This window comes from Gopherus evgoodei, chromosome 9, assembly GCF_007399415.2.
Source record: "Gopherus evgoodei ecotype Sinaloan lineage chromosome 9, rGopEvg1_v1.p, whole genome shotgun sequence".
Classification (NCBI taxonomy): Eukaryota; Metazoa; Chordata; order Testudines; family Testudinidae; genus Gopherus; species Gopherus evgoodei.
In genome coordinates, this window is record NC_044330.1 from 107,754,693 (window position 1) to 107,782,528 (window position 27,836).

General features: G+C 44.5%; 2 protein-coding genes across 10 annotated transcripts in view; one reads left to right on the top strand and one right to left on the bottom strand.

The window, feature by feature from the left end:
- Positions 1-8,106, top strand: part of DLG3 (discs large MAGUK scaffold protein 3) — a 192,194-nt gene extending 184,088 nt beyond the window's left edge. For all 9 annotated transcript variants that reach the window (XM_030574753.1, XM_030574754.1, XM_030574755.1 and 6 more), the window contains 2 exons: positions 4,225-4,316; positions 7,150-8,106. In XM_030574753.1, the coding sequence (XP_030430613.1) occupies positions 4,225-4,316; positions 7,150-7,256 (199 nt within the window). In that variant the 3' untranslated portion in view covers positions 7,257-8,106. The remainder of the gene's footprint in view (positions 1-4,224; positions 4,317-7,149) is intronic.
- Positions 8,107-11,533: 3,427 nt separating this feature from the next.
- Positions 11,534-27,836, bottom strand: part of TEX11 (testis expressed 11) — a 147,084-nt gene continuing 130,781 nt past the window's right edge. The window contains exons 28-30 of the mRNA XM_030575123.1: positions 23,956-24,076; positions 18,852-19,016; positions 11,534-15,437 (exon numbers count right to left, since the gene is read on the bottom strand). Of these exons, the coding sequence (XP_030430983.1) occupies positions 15,366-15,437; positions 18,852-19,016; positions 23,956-24,076 (358 nt within the window). The 3' untranslated portion in view covers positions 11,534-15,365. The remainder of the gene's footprint in view (positions 15,438-18,851; positions 19,017-23,955; positions 24,077-27,836) is intronic.

Below are 27,836 nucleotides of genomic sequence, written 5' to 3' on the forward strand. Positions count from 1 at the left end.
TTGCCTCTATATAAATCTATGGTACGCCCACACCTTGAATACTGCATGTAGATGTGGTCGCCCCATCTCAAAAAAGAGATATTAGAATTGAAAAAGGTGCAGAGAAGGGCAACAAAAATGATTAGGGGTATGGAACAGCTTCTATATGAGGAGAGATTAAGACTGGGACTGTTGAGCTCAGAAATGAGATGGCTAAGAGGGGTGTGATGGAGGTCTATAAAATTATGAGTGGTGTAGAGAAAGTGAATCAGGAAGCATTATTTACTCCTCCTCATAACACACAAACCAAGGGTCACTAATGGAGTTAATAGGCAGCAGGTTTACAACAAACATAAGGAAGTACGTCACTCAAAGCACTCTCAACCTGTGGAACTCGTTGCCAGGGGATGTTGTGAAGGCCAAAACTATAACTTGTATAATTCACAAAAGAACTGGATAAATTCATGGAGGATAGATCAATCAATGGCTATTAGCCCAAGATGGTCAGGGATGCAACTCCATGGTCTGCGTGTCCCTAGTCTCTGACTCCCAGAGTTGGGACTGGATGGACCACTCAGTAAATTGCCCTGTTCTGTTCATTCCCTCTGAAGTATCTGGCACCTGCTACTCTCAGAAGACAGGATACTGGGCTAGATGGACCACTGATCTGACTCAATATGGCCATCTTTATGTTTGTACATTCTGAAAGTTTTTCTGAAATTTTCCTTGCTGCCGTTTAAGACCATTACTTCTTAACCGATGGACATGGAGAACAACTGATCACCGTCCTCTTTGTAATATCCCTTCACACATTTGAAGATTGTTACCAGGATCCCCATTAGTCATCTTTTCTTAAGATTAAACAAACCCAGTTTGTTTAATCTTTCCTCTCAGATCAGGTTTTCTAGCCTTTTTATCATTTTGTTGCTCTACCCTGGACACACACACTCTAATTTATCCACATTTTTTTAAGGTATTGTGCCCAGACCTGGGCAGAGTATTCCAGTTAAGATTTCAGAGCCACGTAATCCAGGACAGTTGCCTACCATGTCTTATGTCATATTGGCTTTTTTCACAACCGCATCGCATTGACTTGTGTTCAGTTAGTGATCCAACCCCAGATCCTTTTCAGCAGTTATACCACCTACCCAGTTATAACTATTTTGTAGTTGTCTATTTGGTTTTTCCTAAGTGTAATACTTTGCACTTGTCTTTACTGAATTTTTCTTGTTGATTTCAGACCAATTCTCCAATTTGCAAAGGTCCTTTTGAATTCTAATCCTGTCCGTCAAAGTGCTTGCAACCCCTCCACGCTTGGTGTCATCTGCAGATTTTATGAGCATACTCCGCTCTCCATTATCCAAGTCATTCATGAAAATATTGAATAGTACCAGACCCAGGGCTGATTCTTGCAGGACTCCACTACATATGTCCCTCCCAGTTTGACAGTGAACCACTGAATTCAGTGTTTCAATCAGTTGTACGCCCAGTTTATATTTAATTTTGTTTATGCCATATTTCCCTAGTTTGCTTTTGAGAATGTCATCTGAGAGAGACTGCCAAAAGCCATACTAAAGTCAAGATACATCACTACTTCTTCTTTCCCCTGTCCACTAGGCCAGGTACTCTGTCAAAGGAAATTAGGTTGGTTTAGCATGATTTGTTCTTGACAATATAACCTATTTTTGTCTAGGTGCTTACAAATTGATTTTTTCCTGTATATACCCCGGTATCAAAGATAGGGTGGTTGACTACTCTGTAATTCCCTGGGTCCTCATTGTTCCCCTTTTAAAGATAGGTACTCTGTTTGCCCTTCTCCAGACATCTGGGATCTCACAAGTGCTCCAGGCATTCTAGAAGATAATTGCAAATGGTTCCGAGTTTGCTTTAGCTAATTCCTAAAGTACCTTAGGATGAATTTCATCAGGCCCTGCTGACCTGAATACAGCTAGCTTATCTAAATATTCTTTAACCTGATCTTTTCCTTTTTTGTCTTGTGTTCCTTCTCCATTGTTTTTAATATTAATGGTGTTAAGTATCTGGTTATAATTTACCTCTTTAGTGAAGCAAAATAGGCAATTAATACCTCGCCTTTCTTCACATCATCATTGGTTAGCTCTTCGTACTCATTCAGTAGAGAACTTACACTTTCCTTCACCTTTCTCTTGCTCCTAACATATTTAAAGAACCTCTCCTTACTGCCTTTTATGTCCCTTGCTAGGTGTAACACATTTTGTGCCTTAGCCTTTCTGATTTTGTCTCTACCTGCTTGTGCTATTCTTTTGTACTCCTCCAGAGCAATTTATCCGTGTTTCCTTTTTTTGTAGGATTCCTCTTTTCGGGTCATTAAGGCACTCCTGATGGAGTCATAATGACCTTTTTACTTTTTTTCGATCTTTCCTTCCCATTGGGATAGCCTGCTGTTGTGCCTTAAATATCGTTTCCTTGATAAGCTGCCAGCTCTCCTCAGTTCCTTTGTCCCCTTATTTTTTCCCATGGGACCTTATCTACCAGTTGTCTAAGTTCGTCTGCTTTTTTAAAGTCCTTTGTGCTTATTCTGCTGCTCTCGCTCCTTCCTTTCCTTAAAATCATGAAATCTGTCCTTCAAGTAGTGTCCCTGTGGGCACTCCACTCCAGGTGCGCCTGTACCTTTGATCAGAGATGTTTGGTAGCAATGCCCCCACACCTTTGTGCCCTGGGTGGAAAGTATAAAGGGCTGTATGGTCGAACAACCATCAGTTTCATTTCAGCCAGCTTCAGGCTGGCAGTCTGCTGTATGCCTGTTCTCTTTAATGGTGAATTTAGCAGTTAGTTAGTATCTGGTTAGTTCTTTGGTAGTGTTTTATAGTTCCTGGAACAGTTGTTCCCTTTTTTCTTTCCATTTTTTAAAAGTATTTTATAGATATAAAATCTTCCCTTATTTTTGGTTATTTTGCTCAGGGATGCCAGGCTCTGTGGGTTTTAAAAGGCACTTCTCTCACTGCGAGGCTCGCCTGACCAGTGACGGGTGTTCTTAATGCCTCTGCTGTTTAGGAGATGCTCATATTCCCTGTAAGTGCAAGATCTGCACTTTTTTCCCAAGGGTACATCCTGAAAAAATAGGGAGACCAAGTTTAAACTGATGATGATGGAGCAAGCCTTAAGACCAGCTTTGGATGCAGGGGCAGAGGACCCCCTTCCCTCCTCCCCCTTATAACTAGCACTTTTGTATGTATATAGTGAAAACCAGTAAGTTTATTTAACAAAGTGCAGATTCAAGTGACCGCAGTAGAAGTATTGGAAACAAATGCTGTACATAAAAGTAAATCATAATGTGCATTCTAGAACCTACACTTGCGTCACTAGTTGCTTTTCTCTCTTACAGAGCAATGGTCACCCAAAGTCCTTCCAGCATTTTATACTCAGGCTTGTCTGGGCTCTTAAATAAGTCACACTGTCCACTTGCCTCCTTGATGAAAGATCCCAGGTGCTCGTCTGCACATCCAGATAGAACAATCCACTGCCCTTATGTCTAAGCAGGACACCCCTGCTGGCTGTCTTTTCCCTGTACACTCCTTTCCAGTAGATTGTGAAATCTCTTAATCAGCATCTGGCTTAGTGTGAAAATAGGCCTGTGTTGGCGGGCACACTACATAATGGCCAGATAAGGAGATAAGCATCTGTTATCCCATGCCTGAAAGGAACCTGTCCGAAACATGCTACCTCCTGGTTACCTGTCTTAAGAACATAATTTTCAGTATAGACATGCAACTTCTTAAATATGATCCATCCATCCATTTCAGTGATTGATGACCAGTGGGCTACTGGCTCTCTGCAGAGACCTCAGACTCCACCCTTTTGTGAATTATATCCAATGCATGGAATCTCTGTAAAACTGTGAATCCTCTGTGCCCTCTGCTAGTTTGCACTACAAGGTTCTGGGGTCACATGGATTGCAGCAGAAGACATGGGAGTGCCTGGGCTTCCCAGCACACCTCTGTTCTTTGGGTGAAGTGGAAAGATGTTGGTGCTGGAAGGAATTGCTGGAGCTGGAGTTGTATTGCACAGGGCAGCAAGAAAGCATGTGAAGTTAGATATGTGACCCAGTCGCTTGCAATACAAGTCTGTAGGGGTTGCACCAGGGTCTAGCTCGCTGATGCATGGAGGGTTCCCAGCACTGGTGGTGGCGGTAGCTTTTGTCTTGTTGTTTTAAGTGTTTAAAAAAAAAAAAAACACATTCAGACTGTTCTCATCCATGCCTGGCAGGGAGATGAACCGGAGACAGACGTATGAACAAGCCAACAAGGTCTTTGACAAAGCCATGAAATTGGAGCAGGAGTTTGGAGAGTATTTTACAGGTAAGAGTCCTGGATGGGCAGGAGTGACCCCTTCAGCACCACCTTGCTGTCAGGGTCATGGGAAATTGTCCCACCCCTCCAAAACCAATCAAGAAATGGATTCGAGTCTGTGAATGTGGCTTCATGCAGGGGCCCTTCAGCTATCCGGAGGTAATGGCAAACCTGCCCTGGAAACGCAGAGGGAGGCGGTCATACAGGATCTTCTGAATTGTTGAAGGCAGCAAGGAGAAAAGGGGCCAATAGAAAAGCAAGACTTACGAATGCTGCTGAAGGGCTGCATGGGACCAGGGATTTTAGCACATGAGGGCAGGGAGCACTAGAGAGACGGACCATTTAAAAGAGTTGAAGGATGAAATTAGTGACTTGACGGGTGAAGACTGAACTGCGTTTTACAGTCCGTCTTCAAGAAAAGCATGGGCACTTGGCTGCTTAGGAAGAGAAGCAGCATTTGCTGAAGGCCCGGTAAGGGAGTACTTGGCAACTTGTGCCTCCACATATCAGCTGGCCAGCACAGCAGGTATCCTCACGTGTTAAGGAAAATAGCGGGCATGCTGTATCACAGCATTCTGGAAAATAATGGGCTGCTTTGGAGGCAACAAGGCTGAAGGGGAGCAAATGTGTTACCAGCTTGAAAGGAAAGGAGTGATCCCACCAGTTGCCATATATGCCAGACTGCTACCCTAGGAATTTTCCCAGCCAAAACACCTGGCAGAGGAGTTCAGGCTAGAATGGGCCAGTTTCTGGGAGGTTAAAACCCTCCCCAGAATACTGTCCTTTCACAAAGGTGAGCAGGAGAAGCCCGAGGAATTCCCAGTGCTTTTTGGGTTGCTTTTTGATACGCTTACGCCAACAGCTTGGGGAAACATAGGCGAGGCACACTGTGTCTTTATTTGCTACCAACAGACAGTTTCATGTGGAAAATAAGTTCAAATTGGCTCCTTTGAGCTGAAAATGTGGGTAAAACCCATAAGCAGGGTGCTGGTAACTGGGACCATCTCAAGGGGAAAGAGGGACCTCTTTGGAAGCTGGGGTGAGGCAGACCTTATTTAACATGTTTGTGATCATAGAGACAGGGTGAGCTGCACATGGGTGACATTCCCAGGTGACACTAAATGGGAGGAGGCTGGAAACATGGGCAGGAAATAATGGAATGGGATTCTGCTGGGCAGGGAAACCAGGGGGAGCAGGAATGGCAGAGTGAGCCCTGCAGCAATAAGGGGGAGCAGATTAGATGATTTTGCAATGTAAAATGGCTGCAAAAGAGCCACTGTGATTCTGGGTGTCATGTACAAAGGCCTCGTGTCATGGATCATGGATGGGGGATAGACTGCCTGTCTGTAGGGCTCTGGTGTGTTGTGGGAGCCAGAAAAATTTGACAAATGGTGAGGAATCTAACAAAAAGCAACAAAATGATCTGGGGGCTGGAGCAAATGAGTTCTGGGGAGAGAGAAAGCCAGATCTGCCTGGCTTCATTAAGCATTGAGTCCAACTCAGTAGGACAAAACCAATCATCTACCATTAAGTGAAGGCAATGACAACAACAGGAAGGGGTTGTGATCCCCCAAGGTGTTACCGGAAAAATAAGATGGGATTGCAAAAGGGAAAACACATGTGTGAACTTGAAACTTTTGGGCAGTGAGATGCGCTTGGCTGGGGAATCCTCTCCCAGGAAGCCCCAAGAACTTCTCCCCTTGGGAGCTGGAAATTAAACTAGGTCCCTGGGCCTGCTGGAAGCTGTTATGAGCCAGTCTTTGGGCTTGTCTACATCACAAAGTTGCAGCGCTGGTGAGGGGGTTACAGCGCTGCAACTTAGGAGGTGTACACATCTGCAGGGCATCACCAGCGCTGCAACTCCCTGTTTGCAGTGCTGGCCGTACTCCCGTTTTGTCTCGGGTGTAGAGGATCCAGCGCTGGTGATCCAGCGCTGGTAATCAAGTGTAGACACTTACCAGCGCTTTTCTTGACCTCCGTGGAATAAGAAGGTATCCCAGCATACCTGAGGAAGCCTCTCTGGTAATCAAGCTGGTCTCCTTCCCCGGTTTGCTCTCGCGTTCCCCGAACCCCAGTGCAAGCAGGTCTCCTTCCCTGCGGTTTGCTCTCGCGTTCCCCGAACCCCCGAGTAAGCAGGTCTCCTTCCCTGCGGTTTGCAGGGGGGTTCGGGGAACGCGAGAGCAAACCGCGGGGAAGCTGGTCTCCTTCCCCGGTTTGCTCTCGCGTTCCCCGAACCCCCCTTGAAGCCGCCCAACAGCGCTGCAGTGTGGCCACATCTAACACCACTTGCAGCGCTGGTTGCTGTAAGTGTGACCACTCTGCAGCGCTGGCCCTATACAGCTGTACCAATACAGCTGTAACAACCAGCGCTGCAAAATTGTAGATGTAGACATACCCTTTGTGAAAGTGCAGCAGCTCCTGCTCAAAGGTGGATGAAGTAATGAATACTGAATACTCCCAAAGGCTCTGTACCTAGTGTGTGTTAATGAAATTGTCTGAAGTTGATTCTCAGTCCCTTGTTGAGAGACCAGTTGGTACTTTGTACATGTGAAAAGAGTATGCCAACATGAGATCAGCATGAGCTCTCCCTAGAATTAATCTGCTTGGAGATACTCTGTATCCTTAATTCCCCATGTCCCTGGTTTGCCTGTTCACCTAGTGCAGATCCAGAACTACTTACCGGATTTGCTCAGGTCTGCTGGTAGCTGTGCCGCACCGTTCCCTCCCATCCCCTCTGGCTGCTTTGCCTCACTCGCTGCGCAAGGGACCTTTGCATGGTGTGGGCACGTGTGGAGTAGTGTTGTCTGATGTTGACTCACTGGCTTGTTCTTTCCCTTTTTAGCCATTGTACAAGGAGACTCTCTGGAAGAGATATACAACAAAATCAAACAGATCATTGAGGACCAGTCTGGGCACTACATCTGGGTCCCATCCCCTGAGAAACTCTGAAGACTTCCCCCATCAACTTCCTTGTGAGCAGATGTCTGAAATCCCTCCCTCACCTATGCCCCAAGGCGGGGGGACATGAATACTTCTCCTGCCCCCTTTTTTAGATCGTCGCAAGATTGAGTTTTCTAGTCCTGTTTCTTTTTGTTGGGATGAATCAATCTCACCACGTGACTGTCCCCACCATTCCTGCATGGACCTTCCTGCTGCTCCATTAGAGACAGATGAGATCCCATTCAAGTCATTTTTTTTTTTATTATTAAAATTTAACCCAAGAAGCAAGATGGGAGGAGGCAGCTGAGGACTTATGTAAAGAACAACTGAAATAATGGATTTTTTTGAATATGAGCTAGGACTGGAGCTCCTGGGGGCATTTCTCCAAGCATGTGTCACTGCCTTGTAGCTTTGAACAGTGCAACAGAAAGCATTTTATTTATCTGTATATGTAATTTATATATAATATATAGATATTATATATATATTATATATGTGTGGACTAGAAAACCTGAGGGACCTCCTAAAACGGTACTATATTATTGCAAGGATTTTTTAAAATTTGTTGTATCCCAGTCACTGGGCTTGGGAGTCCCACTCTGGTCAAGAATAGATTGAAATGGTACCAAGTGCTTCAGATGTTTCTCACATCTGGTCAGTTTTCTGAGAACCAAAGCCCAGATCTTTGGGGTAAAGCAGAGAAACTGGGATGCTGTGTGCGTGCAGAGAGGGCCAAGGGTCCAGAATAACCTTTAGCAGCTGATCTAAGTGAAACTGGAAGACCCAGACTGAGCAGGAGGCTGCAGAGTGAGAGAGAATGGATAAGACGTTATTAAATTGCACATTGTTTTACATACCACCTAATGTGTTTGCATGAGAGGTTTCCTTTTTGTTCTATTTTTTTAAGCAGATGTTAAACCAAAACCATATTGTGTTGCTGTGTTAGCTTTTTTATTAGAATTTTCTCATGTTAATAATGACCTGTGGGTATAAAATCCAGTTTTTTAACTTATTTTTTAAGATGGTTACATTGTAAATAGAATCCAGACCCAGGGTGTCACGGTTAGGAAATAATCTACAACCCATATGGAATGAGCAAGCCAGCTGATCTGTGCTGCTGCCAGAACACTTCAATGTGGATGCAGCAAATGCCATCCATCTGGTCTCCCTGGGGACCTTAGACTGGATTTGAATCTGGTGTGTGATATGGTGAGGGAATTCCAGTCTTCCTCATGAAAGCACACTGGAATTCCCCTCTGCTGCTGGGAGAAGACCATAGCTGTGCCTGGGATGGAAGCTCACAACATCCCAAATGAATAATGGAATTTTAATACAGAATTCCAGTAACTGTGAAAACTGCTGTGTCCCCTGCAAGGGGTGAGGACCTTTGCTGTGGAGCAGCTGTGCATGCAGAGCAGCAGAGCCCCTTCCTGAGTCCCTGGGACTCAGAGCTTGGCAGATAGTGCTTGTTCACCTCTTCTGTTTAATATTTCTACTATTGACAAGTGTCTGCATAAAGCCTGTTCTGAAGTTTGGGATCCACTTTTAGAAAGTCTCAAGAGCTTTGCAGTCTGTTGGGTATGGAAATGCAGACAGAATTGTACCATCATGCTGTATAATCGAGAGATCTTATGACCAGGTGAGCGGTGTACGACCACAAATATGTAGTCTTCCTTGGACTGAGAGGCTGCTGCTTTTGAGAAGTGTGTTTGAATGTGGCTCCACCTCAGGAAAAGAGCTTCCAAAAGGATTTGTGGATTTTCCAATCTAGATTTTGTTTTTCAAGTACCCCCAATTCTAATGCAAAAGCCCTCTCCTCTGCAAGGAAAAAAGTAAAAACTTTCTCCATGCCACATTCCTGTATACCAGAGCAAAGGAGGTCACCATAAAAATATGAGCAGGTATGTCTTCCTCCTTCCATGTGGTGACAGTTGGATATTACAGAAGGAAACCAAGCTGTTGCTGACCTAACCTAATAGGATCAGACCACTGCTGTTTCCAGCTAGACAACACCATGCTAATACTGTCCACTCCCTGAGGTGATCGATAGCTGTTTGTGTCAGTGTGTTTTGTGCAGTGGTCTCAGTTTTAAATATGAGTGAGAACTGCTGTAAGTTTGTAGAGATACATTCTGGTAAGTGAGAAGCTATTCCTTCAGTGATTGACAAGTGTCACAGGAGACCAAAAGGGATTTAGCAATCCTGAGACACAGAAAGCTCATTGATGGAACCACTACTGTTAAGTGGAGCTAAAGGAGAGAGGACTGCTGTTGAGCTAGCCTCTCTCAATAAGAGTAGATTCTGGACATGGACTGATGTCCAGTGCTAGAGCTACTGCCTGCTCTGTTGGTTCTGTTCCAGATGACACAAGCCCCATTCTCTAGAGAGCTGGCATAAGTGAAATAGGAGCAAGGTCCTAAGATGCTAGTCACAAGGTTCCAGTTCCTTTATTTTTTTCCTAAGAGCCTGTCTCCCTCATTTCTAGTCATGGGGAAAAAGGCCAGTGTACTCCATGGCATAAGTGAAAGTATCCAATCAGTCATGACACTAGTTGGTTACCAGTATTTCTTCCAAGGAGACATATTTTTTATAAACAGAGAGTTGCAATGAACTCTGACTCAGAAACCTTCTTGTAAAAACCTTGTATTGTGTAGTGGATCCCTGCCATTTGAAGGTTGATCCTGGCACCTGAGTGGGGTCTAGCTGGGCTGCAGTGAACCGAAGGGTTAGGCTCAACATGCCAAAGCCCGAAAATGTTTAGGTTTCCAGGTGGGAGGGGCTGGCCCCTAAAAATCAATCCTGAAGAAGAGCAGTTGTTGGGTTTAGATTAGTGACCATAGCAAGAAGGCGGCCCCTTCTGCAGCTTTACCAGTGCCACTAGCTCTTTGAGATGGGGTTGTGGTTGCAGGCCTTCCCTAATACTGTATCATAATATATTTGGCCTACACAGTTGGACCAAAGCCCCTTGAGGACATGAGAATCTGTGGCGTGCAAGCAATGTGGGGAATTAGCTGTACCACTTTTTATCAGTGGAAATTATGTGCCTTTATGAAATCCCTGCTGCATCTGGTCCTGCCTGTACTGCAAAGGAGGGGATGTGGCTTGTTTTTCACTGATTGATAGGAATATGAAACTAGGGGAGGGTCATACTAAAATTTAACTTAGTCAAACATGCTATTTGTACACTATTGATGGGCAGACATTCTAATGACACAGCTACACTAAAGTAAAACAGTGGTGGTGGAGTTGTCTTAATTTATTGTAGTTAAAACCTATTTTTGAAATGCCCAGTGTACTCATTCAGTGTGTGAATGGGTTATGTGCTCTGATGGGGAGAGGCTACTATTTTAACAGTGCATCGCTGTACAATCCCAGTAGCAGGCCCAGCCTCAGAATCCAAAAAAAAAAAAATCAGCTCCCACAGCAAAGGGCTGGAAATCAGTGTTTCAAAGTAAAGCCTAATTTAAAAAAGGACCTAATTTAATAGTTGGTTTAACTTGTTAAATTGAAACTTATAAAAAGTTAGAGCTCGTTTCCAGGTCATGTAGATGAGTTGAACTTTCCCCATTCTACACGCTCATAAACCATTTTTTTAAAGAAGCGGTTTCCTGTATGGTTATTTCTATTACAGACACTTCAGAAGTGTAATTGAATACATGAGTTTTGATTTAGTTGGAGTAACTGAAAGCTCTTACCCTGCAGTTTTCCCTTCAGAAGCTGGAGATGCAGGAATAAAGTGGCTTTTGAAAAACTGGTAACAGAAAGCACAAGGTAGTTTACTGATGACGCTCAGGTTATAGTCCATGTTTAATTTTTTGTTAAGCATATTAATGATTGTCAGACTGAAAAGATTAATAGTCCCTCTAGTCTGGTTTCTGACAGTGGTGTATATGCCTGATCCTTCAAGCATAAAAGCTTCAGAAAAGACAATGAAATAGCATGACAGGGGAGAGATTTCTTCCTCAGTCAGGGCCCTTAGTGGTTGGCTCATGTCCTGAAGAATGGGTAGTCACATAGCTCACAGACATATCCAAGCCTGCTGTAAACGCAGATACCATAGAAGTGTTGAAGACACGCCTGCGGCAGGTCCACCGGAGCCGCGGGATCATCTGACCCTCTGCAGAAACGCCTGCGGCAGCTCCACCGGAGCCGCGGGATCAGCTGACCGTCCGCAGACACGCCTGCGGGAGGTCCACTGGAGCCGCGGGACCGGCGAGCGGCAGAGCGCCTCTGGGGCCTGCCACCGTGCTTGGGGCGGCGAAATTGCTAGAGCCGGCCCTGCTTGTTGCCAGATCGTTTTCTCCTTTGGTGGGCTCAAGGATACATATCTCCTTTTCTAGCAATTGCCTAGATCCTTAAAATTATTATACATCATCAGGCAGGACAAAACTACAGTCATCCTGATAGTCCCTTAGTGACCAAGACACCTTTGGCCATCAGACCTGCTACAGCTGTCCATGTGGCAACCTATCCCCCAGCCAACCTATATGTAATATCCCAAAACTAAGGTCAACTCCTGGACCTGGACCTGCAGTCACTGCATCTGACTGCTTTGAGGGTGGCTGATTGACCACTACTAAAAGAGAGGCATTCAGAAAATTCTCATCCAAAGCAGGAAGTCCATCCACCAGGAAGATTTACCTCTTCAAATGGAAAAAAAATTTCCACAGGGGTGGTCTAAAAGAACATGGACCTAGTACAGGAATATACATTGACAATCCTTGATTGTATGCTGGTATTAAAACAGGATGGATTCGTTTTTTACAAGATCAACCTAGCAGCAATATCTGTGTGCCACACACTGGTACAATCATGAGGCATTTTCTCATCTAACAGTATTTAAATACCTTAAAGTCCTCCTTCATTCTTGCCCTCAGGTTAGCTAGGTTATGCCCTTCCATTGGGACACAGTAGTGGTCAAGACACATTCCAAGCTCATCCCTGAGATGGTCTGACTTCCACCTGACCCAGTCACTCAGCTCGTCAGGCTTCACGACGCACTCTTGCTACTGAGGGAGACATTGCAGACTCTGGATATTGGCAGGGCTTTGCTATAATACCTTGACTGGACCAAGCCTTTTCCAGTCATGCAGTCAATCTCCAACTTAATCTACAGTGCATGTCCATCTACTAGTAGCTGATGGGTGAGCCTGTCCCATCAAAAATCAAGGCACTCTCCAGCAGGGCACAGGGTGTATTGACCACCTGCTTCAGGAACAGTCCAACCTCTCAGGTCGGTAAGGCTGCAGCTTGGAGTAACTCACTGGATTTTGTTGACCACTGCCCTTGACATGGCTACCTGGGCAAATGCCCGTACTCCAACTGTTGTTTGGTATGGCTAGAACTCCACTCCCACCATTCGGGGAAGAATGTTTGCCAGTCACCGACAGTGAGTTCCTCACTGCTTCTTAGTGCATGCACAATGTGCCTCATGACCAGGATTCATCACCGAATTTGGTCTTCTGATTGGATCATTGGCTTCCTTGGCATGGGCCAGGTACTGATGGGGAGCACGAAATGAACACTGATCCAAAGCTCCACGCTGACACATACTCAAAGGATGGTTCCTTATTCTAAGGTAACTGTGATTCCTCAAGAGGTCAGTGCAGATCCGACGACCCACCCTCCATTGTCATTTTTCCAAGTTCACAACTACTACAGGCTTTGAATTGCAAGGGAACTGATGAGGGGTCAGAGTCACTCTGCCCTTTCTGCCTTCAGAGGGGAGCATGAGGTGGCACAGGGCACGTGTGCTGTCCCCCCACCCCCAACTACTGCTATTCAAAGAAATACTGTACAGATCTCACATACAAGGAGGGGATCCATACTGACGACATATCACAGAATCACAGTTACTTTAGGGTAAGTAATTCTTCTAAGTCTACTACTTCAATTAAATTCTGACTAACTAGCATTGAAACAAAGTCTCTCACTGCTGACCTGAGCCATACTGAAAAGCATCTCGTGCAATGTATATAATGTAAGTCAGGTTCTGTGAATGCTGCAATGGCACCTGCTTGTGTCAGTCTTCAGGAAATGAAATGAGCTAGTTACCAGCTGTAGAACACCTCAGGAGGAGGACTAGATAAGGGTTGCCTTCCAGCTGCTCGGTGGAGATGGGGGTGACAGTGCAGATGGGTCATTAATCAGGCCCCCAAAACCATTAGCTTGGCTTTATGCCATGATTTTTAAATGTTGACTTTTTAATTTGCCCTCCGTTTGTTGCGCCTTTAGGCTTCACATGTCTAAGCTTCTCTAAAATGCTAAGCCCTCCTGGCAGTAATCTTTTTATTTTAAATGAAAGCAGTTCCTGGAGCTAAGTGAATACCTGGTTTTGCCCAGATTGTTGTAGAGAAAAGTGTGAAACTCTGAACCTAAGCCTCAAAAATCAGAAGGCAAATAATCCAAAATGTGTGTGTTTGGCTTAAATGATTTTTGGGGGAGAGAAGTGAGGGAAGAACAAGGTTTGAGTGGGAACAGGCACCCTGTTGTGCCAGGCCTACAGAAATAATACTTTCACTATACAGAATAACACTGCAGCCTGCTTTTTACATTCAGGAGCATCTCTGCCCATGAGCAAGGGCTCTGCTAATAAAGCCCTTTCATACAGCACTTACCAATTGCAGGAGGGTGTGCAGTGGTGCCTGGACTTGGCCATTTTCCTTGTGGTCTGCCCATTGTGCACTAGTGTGGGAGTTAAGCACCAGCTGCTGATCTTGTGCACATACAGCTGAATTAAGTCATCTGCCAGTGTTGCACTGCGACACTGATTATCATCTTTCCTTCCAAAGAGCAGCAAAACTGACAACCTTCAGTAAAGGTGGCGTGATCTTTTCTAAGTGGTAGTAGCACTACTATAGGTAAGTGCTCTAAACTCCATATGCTTTCTCAGATTACCTTGAAAAAAATTGCTTTCCCTCCTGGGCATTTGGGGTAGAGGTAGTGGTCGAGATCTTGAGATCACTTGAGTGTCAGTGCCTCTCTCCTAGTTCAGCATGAGGTAGCAGTGTGCTGCAACTACCCCCTGCCCTTGTCAACCCAATGGGCCCTAACATAATGAAGAGCAGTTGCACTGGAGGCAAATAAATGAGGCTACAACTCTGTGGGCCACCCCACATGAAATGCCCATTTACTTGATTGTTCTTCATGTCTGCTTACCATAGGGCAGCCCTGGCTGAAAGCTATTGACAGTGTATCCCCAAAGGCTCTCCCCTTCCCCACTCAGCTGTCTCTTAGAAGGTAATCACAACTCAAGCTGCTTTAAGTGAGCATGTAACTAATGTTTTACTGTGTGTGTGTGTGTGTGTGTGTGTGTGTGTGTGTGAGAGAGAGAGAGAGAGAGAGACCTGCTCAAACATTCTATCTGCTTTTTTGAAATGGCAACTGTACACCAGTTTTACTGAGCTATAGCACTGCTTGTGAAACAGAGGCTGCACCAAAGTTGTTTAGGTCAGGTTGTATTAGTCCTATTAAATTTTAGCTGGTGGGGTGTTGGCTATTCACCCAATCCATTTGGCTGTGGATGAAGTCTCCAGCCTGTGTACTGTTTTTTGGGAGGTTAAGGGTGAGCGCTGACTAACTCAGTATGTTATATTTAGCAGCTTATAAACAGCAGCCCTAGCCAGAGCTTTAGTATTTTGTGTGACAATGTGAGCGAGCCACCTATTCTCTTTATTAAACAAAGTGATTGATAGCTGCAGTCCTGGCCAGCAGTTCTAAATGCCTGTCCATACTGAAATGGACTGAAAATTAAACAACCCGGTAAATATTTAGGAAGACAACTGTGGCAGCTGCAAGATGCACATGGTGCTGGAACACTTTTATTGTTCACATTGCTACTTCATACATTTAAACTAGCCTGGCTGTATAACAGCAGCCCCATCTCATAAAGTTATGACTCAGCTTCTTACCATTAAATAGCTCTCTAGCATGAATACAAATCCCTGAAGGAAAACAGTTACAGCTCTTCAATAAAAACTTCCTTAAAAGTACATAACTTTCAAATGGCCAAGAGGAGCAGGCCCTGGCTGCTAGCTTTTCAGCGAGTGCTGGGAGCAGCAGTCTCTTCTATCCAGCTGAATGTTTACAGGGGGTGCCATCACCCTGGCTTGCTGCACTGTTATTCTTCATTTGGAGGGAACCCCTTTGCTCTGTCCAACTTATCCAGCACCTTGCTATAAAGACCAATCATCTGGGGAATAGAACCACCAACAGTCTCTCTTAGCAGATAAAAACAAAACTGCCATTCGATTAGAAGAGAAGGGGCAGGGGTCAGAGCGTGTTCCTACAACCTGAGCTACACACACTTGGGTTTTTTTAACTAATGTAACTATATCTGTTTAGAAAGTGATTAGTTAATCAGGGCAGCCCATCCCTCTTAATGTGCATGCATTTATACCAATGGAAAGGTGTTTGTTTATAACTTTCAACTAGGACTGTCAAGAAATTAAAAGTAATCATACTGTTAAACAATAATATTTATTTAAAAATTTTGGATGTTTTCTATATTTCCAAATATATGGATTTCAATTATAACATAGAATACAAAATGTGCACTGCTCACTTTTTATTTTTGATTACAAATATTCGCACTATAAAAAAATCGTATTTTTTAATTCCCCCATTACAAGCACTGTAATGCAATCTCTTACTCACGAAAGCTGACCTTACAAATGTAGAATTATGTACAAAAAAAACTGCATTCAAAAATAAAACAATGTAAAACTTCAGATCCCACAAGTCCGCTCAGTCTTACCTCTTGTTCAACCAATTGCTCAGATAAACAAGTTTGTTTGTTTACATTTGGAGATAATAATGCCCACTTCTTGTTTACAATGTCACCTGAAAGTGAGAACAGATGTTCACATGGCACTGTTGTAACCGTCATCACAAGATATTTACATACCAGAGGCACAACAGATTCAGATGTCCCTTCATGCTTCAACCACCCTTCCGGGGGATATGTGACCATGCTGATGACAGGTTCTGCTCGATAACAATTCAAAACAGTGTGGACCAACGCATGTTCATTTTCATCATCTGAGTCAGATGCCACCAGCAGAAGGTTGATTTTCTTTTTTGATCGTTCAGGTTCTGTAGTTTCTGCATTGGAGTGTTGCTCTTTTAAGACATCTGAAAGTATGTGCTCCACACTTCATCCCTCTCTCAGATTTTGGAAGGCATTTCAGATTCTTAAACCTGAGGTCAAGTGCTGTATCAATACTTAGAAATCTCGCAGTAGTGCCTTCTTTGCATTTTGTCAAATCTACAGTGAAAGTGTTCTTAAAATGAACAACATGTGCTGGGTCATCATCTGAGATTGCTATCATATGAAATATATAGCAGAATGCGAGTAAAACAGAGCAGGAGGCATACAATTTTCCCCCAAGGAGTTTAGCCACAAATTTAATTAACACTATTTTTTTTAACGAGCATCATCAGCATGGAAGCATGTCCTCTGAAATGGTGGCCGAAGCATGAAGGGGCATACAAATGTTTAGCATAGCTGGCATGTAAATACCTTGCAATGCCGACTACAAAAATGCCATGCCTGTTCTCACTTTCAATGACATTGTAAATAAGTGGGCAGCATTCTTGCCTGTAAATGTAAACAAATTTGTTTGTCTTAGTGCATGGCTGAACAGGTAGGACTTGTGGGCTCTAAAGTTTTACACTGTTTTGTTTTTGAGTGCAGTTATGTAACAGCAAAAATCTACATTTGTAAGTTACACTTTCACGATAATGAGACTACATTACAGTATTTGTATGAGGTGAATTAAATACTATTTCTTTTATCATTTTTACATTGCAAATATTTGTAATAAAAATAAAAATATAAAGTGAGCACAGTCAGTATATTTGAAAATGTAGAAAAAACATCAAAAATATTTAATAAATGTCAATTGGGATTCTACTGTTTAACAGTGATTAAAACTGATTAATTGTGGTTAATTTTTTTAATCGCAATTAATTTTGAGTTAATCGCCTGATTTAAATGTGATTAATTGACAGCTCTATTTACAACTGCAGCCACACTAGGGATTGTGTTTCAAAAACTGATACAATTAAATGGGCACAAAAACTATTGACCAGCCTGCAATCAATCAGTGTTAAACTGAAGCCAGTGCAGGGGTGTGCGTAAGATAATGCATGATAACTGCACCCATCATTCAGTCTATAAATTGCTGCAGGAGGGATGGGCAGGCTTAAGGGCAATGGAGCCAGAAGTAACAGAGCAGCAGAAAGAAACAGATGTGGTAAAGGGCTAAGAAAAGCTACACAGCTCCCTACAGAGGGCTGCTCATCGAAGTGTCCTGCATGGCAGAATCCTGCCTGGGCTACATCCAGAAGTTGCACTGGTTTCACTAAAAGTGGGAGCTGCAGCAATTTAGTTACATCACTGAATGCCAGGCTTACAGCAGTTCAGTTTTATTTAAACCTGGTTTAGAGCAACAATGTAAAAGCATCTACACACATCATCAGCCTGGTTTAATTAAATCAGTGCACCATCCCACTGTTAGTGACACTGGTGCTACTAGTGTGGATAGAAAAACCCTTTGTTTTCTTTTTAATTTGTTAAAGCATCTGTCTTTTTGCAGAATGTCCTCTCCACCTGTCTACTTCCATTGTCAGTTGTACTGCTTCTAATGTTTCATTGCTTGTAGCTGCATGTGTGTGATGGGTTAGATGACCCTTTCCCAGTACTGTGGTAAGAGGCTCAGTTAAGTGATCATCAATCTTACTAAAGAAGAGAGGTAACTGCTTGGGGATGCAGTGAAGGGGAAAGAGACCTGTTCCCCTGTATCTCTCTCAGTTTTCATAGTAACAGAATATAAGGCCAGAAAAGACCATTGTGATCATCCAATCTGAGCTCCTGTACAACACCTGGCAGAGAACTTTACCCACGTTTTTCTCTTCTACCTCTCATGTTCAAACTTTTATTCTTTTCCCTAACAGTTTCTGCCCTGATCCTAAGACTCCTGCAGCCCCTCATGCTGAATGCAACACCCCACCATGGCAGCACACAAGCTTTGCCTCCGTGAGGGTCACACTGGCAGCTTGTCCAAAGCTGTGCCTAAAATGGAGCAGAGGACAGCTGGCCTCATCATGGATAGAGTAGTGCAGCCTGCAGCAAAAACTAGTGTGTCCATCTTTATCTAAGCGGCCAGCCACACTGCATGCTGGGATCTGAACTTTTCATGCCTCCCTCATGTCTATGAAATATGTCTCACGGTAGAATGCTGTGGCAGCATACAGTGTGCAGGCTGCAGCCAGCATAGAGCCAAAGGTTTGCCCGCAGCCACAGCTGAGCTGAAAAGTACCTCCACTCAGCTGCTTCCACAAGCTCACTAGTATCAGGACTATAAATTCCTTTCTGCCTGTGTGCCACATCCGTTATGTTCTCTCTTCCCCTTGGGTTTAGACAGTTGTACCAGCAGCTCTGGAACACAATTCCAGGCTTAGACCCATAATAGCGCATGCTGCTTAAGCATCTAGTGACTTCTTCTGCCTTGTCATTTCCCTTTGGAGCAGTTCCTGCCCTGCTTTCTCCTCTCCCACTCAGTTTTCGCCCCTGCCCCTGCCTCCACCTTCTGCTCACACTCACCTGGCTCTCATAGCTGGTCTTCAGGGATCTCAGGTGATTCAGAAAGCGCATACCCAGCCCACACCACTGCTCAGCCTCCTTGTATTTACCAACACTGTACTGAAGTATTCCTGTATTCCAGGCTCTGGTCATCAGCCAAAGGGTCTCCACCTCTGGGTAATCATCCTAAAGTAGCCAGCAAGGCAAGGCAACAATGCAAGGATTAGGCTTTTCACTCCTAAAGATACCTGGTCTAGGGTGCATTAGAGTTTATTACTAGAACAGAGAAACAAAAGGAAGTTCTTCACCTTGGGCATGCAAAAACCAGAATTCCCTATGGTCTTGCCAATAATTCACCACTCACCTGCACCACTTCCGAACTGCTTACTGCCAGCGTGGGTGAGGAATGTGGCACTCTTGTCTATTAGAACAGAACATACAATCCTGTGGTACTTGGAATGGACCCATGGTGGCTGCACGTGGCAGGAGAAGTTGCATATGATCTATTTGCAGAGTGGATTAAACATTTTCAACATGCACTGAATGGTGGGAACTGATTGTTATGCAGACCTGGAATAACCTACAGTGGTTCCAGAATTTTAGGATGTCGAAGACCACATCCCTGGAGTTGTGTATCCAAGCTAGCCCCTGTCCTGCAGCACAGGAACACCAGGATGAGAGCTGTCCTTAGTGGCAACCACCATTTGGAAGTTTGAAAACCCAGATCACTACCCATTAACGGGAAACAAATACAACGTGGGAAAAATCAACAAATTCATCCTCCTCTTTCTTCCTGAGCCTCCTCACTGATGCTGAATAAGGAGCATATTGTTTAGAATCTCATGAATGAAAATAAGCTAAGGCCAAAATCTTGCTTTGGCTCCTGGATACCAGCTGTTTCCACGGTCTGGTTTGTACTTCAAGCCTGCCAAGAAGGCGCACACAACCAGGGGAGACTAACAAGGTCTGAACAGAAGGAAGATTTCACTCTCCAGTAGGCCAGTCCCCATGGAGACAAGGTCCTGAAAAGTAAGTGCAGTATAGCAAGTACTGACAGCAGGGAAAACCATTTCCAGGTCATTTGAAAAACAGGAATTTAATAAACCCACAAAGAAATTTAATAAACAGTTGATTCATCAATGCCAACATTGCAAGCCAAATTTCACCAGCCTCACACTGAGGACTGGAGAAGGGCACACATAGTACTTTCCTTTAAAAGGGGGAGCAAAGAGAATCCAGGGAATTTATAAACTAGACAGCGTAACTTTTGATACCTGGAAGGATACTAGAACAATTATTAAGCAGCAGTTTATAACCACCTAGAGGATAATACAGTTATAAAGAAATGCCAGCACAGATTTGTCAAGAAAAAATCATGCCGAACCAATCTAATTTCCTTCTTTCACAGAGTACCTGGCCTAGTGGGTAGGGGAATGCAGTAGATGTGATATATATTGTGACTAATTTGAATGAATTCAAATCAGAAGGGTCAAATGCTATTCATCCCAGGGTACTGAAGGAATTATTTGACAATATGGATGACAGTAGAGGTCCCAGAAGACTGGAGAAGGGCTAACATTGTGCCCATCTTTAAAAGGGGGGGAAAGGAGGCGTCGGTGAACTATAGATCAGTCAGCCTGACTTCAATACCTGGGAAGCAATGTATAAAACATTCAATTTGCGAATACCTGGAAGATGAAGAGATAATCACTAGCAGCAAAGATGGATTTACCAAGAACAAATCATGCCAAACCACGTGGATTTCCTTCTCTGATAGGGTAACGGATTTGGGGCATGGGAGAATGCAGTAGACATAATATACCTGGACTTCAGCAAGGCATCTGATAGTCCCACATGACATTCTGCTAAGCAAGATGGGGAAATGCAGGCTTGACAGAACTACAATTAAGTGGATACATAATCAGTTAACCAACCGCAAACGGAGTAACTATGAATGGAATGATGTTGGATTGGAGGGAGGGCTCAAGTGTGGTTCCACGGGGATCTGTTCTGGGTCCGGTGTTGTTTAACGTCAACATTAATGACCTAGATGTAGACATAGAGAGCTTACTGATCAAGTTTGCACTTGACACAAAGCTAAGGGGGGTTGCTAATACTCTAGAGGATCGAGCTAAAATTCAAAGGGAGCTTGGAAAATTGGAGAACTGGGCGAGAGCCAAGAGGAAATTCAACGAAGCCAAACCTAAGGTGCCACACTTAGGGAAGAAAAACCAAATACACCTCTACCTCGATATAATGCTGTCCTCGGGAGCCAAAAAGTCTTACCGTGTTATAGGTGAAACCGCATTGTATCGAACTTCCTTTGATCCACCGGAGTGTGCAGCCCTACCCCCTCCCCCCCTGGAGCGCTGCTTTACCGTATTATATCCAAATTCGTGTTATATCGGGTCGCATTTTATTGGGGTACAGGTGTACACAAATACAGAATGGGGGAAAACAGGATTGGCAGCAGCATGGCTGAGAAGGATCTGGGAGTTGCGGTAGATCACAACCTCAACCTGAGTCAGCAATGTGATGCTGTTGCAAAAAAAAGCAAATGCAATTTTACATTGCATTAACAGAGGCACAACATACAAGTCATGAGAGGTGATAGTATCGCTCTACTCAGTGTTGGTTAGGTGCTGGCTGGAATACTGTGTAAAATTTTGGTCACCAGTGTATAGAAAGGATGTAGAGAAACTAGAAAGGATCCAGCAGCAAGTGACGAAGATGATCAAATTCAAGCCACATGAGCAAAGGAACTGAGTATGTGTAATAGGTATCTCTCCAATTATTATCTCCTAGAACTGGAAGGGACCTTGAAAGGTCATTGAGTCCAGCCCCCTGCCTTCACTAGCAGGACCAAGTACTGGTTTTTGCCCCAGAGCCATAAGTGGCCCCTTCAACGATTGAACTCACAACCCTGGGTTTAGCAGGCCAATGCTCAAACCACTGGAATGTCAAGCTGTATTTGCAAAGACAGGTTTTGTTTGAAAATGGTGAGATATATACTCCGGCTTCAGGCAATTTCTAAACCCAGGACTAAAAATACGCCCTAAAATGTCTCAGAAAACCCTCCACAAAAGCCAGGACACTCTCAGTTAAGTCATAAGGATCCAGAAGATATTCAGTTTGAGGTGCCCTCACTATATCCCTCTGGGAAGGGACTTGTCCCATGTGAGCAGAGGCACCATTTCAGCTTGGGGGGCGGGGTGTGTGTGACTAACCATGATTCCAGGGGCTACTTACACACTTGAGAAAACTAGTTTTTTGGGCAAATAATTTAGCAATTAGCTGACAGAAGCACTGTAGCTAATTCCTATATAAAAGAAAGAAAATCAAATAGACCCACTCAGCTCTAATACTAACATGTTCTGACGTCTTGTGGCAAGTCACTTAAAGACATGGGTTAGGTTTAAAATGTTAATATATATTTTTACTTGGTTACTGAATCTGCAGAGAGAGAGATAGCAACCCCATCAGGACTCCTGGGTTCTATCTCAGCTCTGGGAGGGGTGTGAGATCTAAGGGGTTGGAGTGGGAGGCAGATACATGTGGGTTTAATATAAGACTATCAGAATGGCCATACAGGGTAAGATCAGTGGTCCATCTAGCTCCGTATCCTGCCTTCCAACAGTGGCCAATATCAGGTGCTTCAGAGGGAATTAACAGAACAGGAAATCATCAAGTGATTCATCCCCTGTCACCCATTCCCAGCTTCTGGCAAACAGAGGCCAGGGACACACAGAACATGGTACTGGATCCCTGCACATCCTGACTAATAGCCATTGATGGACTTGTCCTCCATGAACTTATCTAGTTCTTACAGGAACCAGGTATATTTTGGCCTTCACCACATCCCCTGGCAAAGAGTTCCACAGATTGACTGTGAAGAAATACTTTGTTTTAAATCTGCTGCCTATTAGTTTCATTAGATGACCCCTAGTGCTTGTGTTATGTGAAGGAGTAAATAATATTTCCTTATTCAGTTTTTCCACACCATTCATGATTTTATAGACCTCTATCATATCCCCCTTAGTCATTTTTTTCCAAACTGAAAAGTCCCAGTCTTTTTCATCTCTCCTCATACAGAAGGTGTTCCATACCCCAATGATTTCCGTTGTCCTTCTCTGTACCTTTTCCAAATCCTATATATCTTTTTTGAGTTCGGGTGACCAAATCTGCATGCAGTATTGAATATGTGGGTGTACCATGGATTTATATAGAGGCAATATGATACTTTATGTCTTATTAGCTATCCCTTTCTTACTGATTCCCAATATGCTGTTAGTTTTTTTGATTGCCACTGCACATTAAGCAGATGTTTTCAGAGCACTATCCACAATGACTCCAAAGATCTCTTTCTTGAGCAGTAAAAGCTAATTTAGACTCCATTGTTTTGTATGTATAGTTGGGATTATATTTTGCCATGGGCATTACTTTGCATTTATCAACATTGAATGTCATCTGCCATCGTGTTGCCTAGTCATCCAGTTTTGTGAGATTCCCTTTGTAACTCTTCGCAGTCAGCTTTGGACTTAATTATCTTGAGTAATTTTGTATCATCTGCAAATTTTGCCACCTCACTGTTTACCCCCTTTTCCAGATCATTTATGAATATATTGATCAGCACTGGTCCAGTATAGACCCTTGGGGGACACCGCTACTTATTTTTCTCCATTCTCACTGTTTATTCATTCCTACCCTTTGTTTCCTCTCTTTTAACATGAGTGCCTGGCAATACTTTCAGGATCATCTAAGGATCCTTAATTTAATTTAAGGACAAGCCTTTTGTTATCTTAAATCAGCCTGCCTCTGTTTATAAACAAACTCCCTGCCCCAGAGGTGGAAGCTGGGAGCGGCACAGAACTCATCCCATATCACACTCAAGCTGTGTCACAGTTAAGAGCTCCGTCTGGAGCTAGGAAATGCACTGCGACTGCTGACCTCAGCTACTAAACTCCTCAGAGGCTAGAGCCACCCTCCCCTGCCTCCTTAAATGACGCCCCTGCATGTGACAGCGTAAATATTTTAAGATTTGTTTGCTGATTGCTCTCATTGCAGTGAGGACTTTTTAAGCTTACTCAGGATCATTTCCACTCTTTTGTTTTTCTGTTCAACTTACTGTGGTGCCTACAACGCTCAGAGCATCTTCAAAGTAGCCCCACACCTCCTCCAGTATACAAGCATCTGTGTCTATCACTCCAGTTGGCAGAGAAAGGTGAACCAAGCTGTGCAGACATTTGCTGGGAATCAAAACAGCCACAAAGAGGAAAACTTGTTAAATACCATATGGAATACGTATCTTCGATTACTCAGCAAAGCAACCAGGCATGGAACAAATTAGCTGAGTTTTAACAGCAGCACCACTCTGGTATGTGTCTCCATGTTGTCTGCGCTTCACTGCTTTGTACTCTATCCATTTCTGAAAGCAGGACATCCTTGCCCTGGGTCTGAGCTCATTCCTGCAGTCTATAGATGGGAGGGAGCAGGTATTGTATTTTAGGAGTTGCCCAACTGAAAGGAAGGGGAGAACAACCATTCCTATCCCAGTCCCACTAAGGGAGCTAACTACAGGGCCCTGCAGCGCTTGCTGCCCTTTGAAATAAAGGAAAACAACAGCAAATGCGTGCACCTTGAAATGGTTCTTCCTGCTCATTAAGGGAAAAGGCAGTTCCTTCATGATAACTCAGCCTGGACTTTAGGAGAGTGATTCACAGAGCATTGTCATGGCAGTTCAGGTGCCGGGGGAGCAAAAGAGGGGATTCCATTACAGGGAATGGAATCTGAGGCAAAAGAATGTCAGAATTTCAGATTCTATATAAGCACTACCCTGGAGAGCTGGCTACTCAGCACCACTATCTCATATATTTGGCATAGTATCTTACAGTTAACTCCTCCCAGTCCCTGCGGCTTTCCCCACAGTTCTCTTCACTTAATTTCTTTTGAGAAGACTGCATCACACCCAACCAGCTACAGTATGCCCTACGGAGCACATCACAGGATAAAGCCAAAGCTGCTTACTGGCGCCTATTTGTAGCCAATCATCTTCACTGGCCTAGTTACCACTGGGAATATAAACTGTGTTAGAAAGCATGTTAAGTAAACAGGTTTTAATTAACACTGGTGCTAACACTAGTGTAACAAAAATAATCTTGTTGAAAAAAGTGCTGACTAGTCACGGGTAAGGCTACATTTTAGTCATGGATATTTTTAGTAAAAATCATGGACAGGTCATGGGCAGTAAACAAAAATTCACAGCCCTTGGCCTGTCCATGACTTGTACTATACACTCCTGACTAAATCGGGGGAGGGGGCTGCTGCAGATTCTTGAGGGGGGTGGGAGCAGCCAGGACCCCTGCTGGTGCTGGGAGAAGAGGGGGTTGGAAGGGCTGGCAGGCTCCCTACCCAGATCCTTGTGGCTTCCCGGAAGCGGGACATGTCCCTCCCTCAGCACCTAGCTCCCCGTACTGCCCCCCCCACCCCAAGCGCCAGCTCCACAGTGCCCAGTGGCTGGGAACCATGGCCAGTGGGAGCTACGGGAGTGGTGCCTGCGGGTGGAGGCAGTGTACAGAGCTAGGAACTGAGGGTGGGACATGTTGCCATTTCTGGGGAGCCCCCCCTCTTCCCCCAAGGAAAGCACCACACCAGAGCCCCCTCCCACACTCAAACTCCTGGTGCTGCTAGGAGGCGGGGCAGTGGCCCAGGACTACCCCAGTAGCGGCCTGTGCAGCTGGCCTAGGGGCTGCCCAAGCTGCTCAGGCAGCCCCCAGGCCAGCCACACAGGCCGCTGCAAAAGTCATGGAGTTCCCAGAAAGACACAGACTCCATGACTTGTGTGACCACCATGACAAACTTGAAGCCTTAGTCATGGGTAATCCTAAAGGGACTAGTGTCGCCTATTTGAAGTAGCAGATATTGGAGCCTTGCCGCAGATTAGTTTCCCACTTGAAGGGAATTTGGTGATGTGGAATCAGGGTATTTTCTGTGTAATTTACTAACTTACTAAATGTTCACAAGTCCTGTTTATCTTGAGCAGAGGCAACCAAAATTGCAGCAACCTCAGCCACTACTGCCCCGTCACCAAGCAGCAGCTCCCTATTTGGCACCAATTTACTTAGCACACTCTGTTCTCGCCTAAGCCTGAGTCTTTTATCTGGGACACCCTTAGCCCAGAGCTGCTTCCCCTGGACTGCATGATCTAGCAAGAGGGGACTTGGCTTGAAGTCTCTTTTTGTTCCAAAGCTCTGCAACACAAAGGAAGCACAGACAGGTTTGGATGGAACTAGCTCCTTGCCAGTTTCCTTCTTTAAGGTCAAGGGTTAATTACAACCAGCTACCACATTTTTAAACATGATGACCTTTGTCTATACTAATGGCTAAGTGATGTATAACAGCATATTAAAAGATATCAGTTAAACAAAACCAGCGGAAGACTTCTTCCTTACATACTGAGGGCAGGGGACTGGACTCGATGACCTCTCAAGGTCCCTTCCAGTCCTAGAGTCTATGAGTCTATGCAGCACAAGTACACAAACCTACTCCGTTACCATTACCAGCACTAATGCGTTCACCCTTGATGAGATCAGAGAGGAAATGGAGTCCCTATGCCCAGAAACTCACATGATGTTCTGGAAAAAGGATGTCTATTATGGGCTTGTCTATATTATAGAGTTTTGTCAACCAAAGTCAGCTTTCACCAACAGAACAGTGGAGGTATACGCACTATAATGCTCCTTCTGCCGACAAAACTCTCCTGCTTTGCCGAAAAAAATAAAACCACTTCAACAAGAAGCAACAAAATATCAACAGTGTCAGTGTAGACACTGCACTTGGTTATGTCACTGTAAATGGCCTCGAGGAGGTGTCCCACAATGCCCATCATGACCACTCTAGTCAGCACTTTGAACTCTGCTGCCCTGCACCTGGGAATTTCTGAAATTCTACTTCCTGTTTGCTCAGCATGGACAGCTCATATCACATCTTCCCAGCTGACCACAGCATCTCCACACAGCAAATGCTCTGCCGCTTGGAGTATACCTGCGTTGTTAGATCTGCTGGCTCTGCGGGAAGGAGGCTTTGAAGTCCCAGCTACACTCCAGCTGAACTTCGATATCTATGGTCAGATTTCTTGTGGCATGTCAGATAAGGGCTACAAATAGGACACGCATCAGTGCCGTGTGAAGATAAAGGAGCTGAGGCAGGCACACCAGAAGGCAAGGGAGTCAAACTATTGCTCTGGTGCTGCCTGAAGGCTTGCCGCTCCTCGGCAGCAATCCCACCTCCACTGCCACAAGCCATGTGGATACTTTGGCAGGGCTGAGGACCTGAGGACGAAGTCATGGACAAAGTGGTCAAGTTGGAGGACGATGTGGAGCACACAGCAAGACCTCTTTTCCACTCCAGATGGGTCAAGCCAGTCCCAGCCATCCATCTCTGATGTGCATAAAGCAGGAGAGGAGCAGCTCTGGTAAGTGATCTTTTTGAGTTGATGCTGTTTGGTTATATGAGGTAGAGCTGTCATTTGCTTTGTTATATTCTTGAAGTGGGTGAAGGGATAGAAATGTACAAGACTAGCTATAATAAATAATAATATATGGAGATATACCTATCTCCTAGAACTGGAAGGGACCCTGAAAGGTCATTGAGTCCAGCCCCCTGCCTTCACTAGCAGGACCAAGAACTGATTTTTGCCCCAGATCCCTAAGTGGCCTCCTCAAGGACTGAACTCATAACCCTGGGTTTAGCAGGCCAATGCACAAACAACCAAGCTATCCCTATGTTTGCATGTGAGTCACATTCCCCTGTGCAGCTAAGCAATGCAGCAGAACAGTTTGCTACTGCACACTGAGATTTCATTGGAATCCTCTAGAGAGATCTCTAGGAAACTTTCCTGGATGTATTCGCCCATCCTCAGCCAAAGATTCCTTAGCAGAGCTGCTTTGTTCCTCCTGCCGTTTTAGGAAACTCTCACCCGCCAATCGGCAATCACTCGTGCAGGGTCCA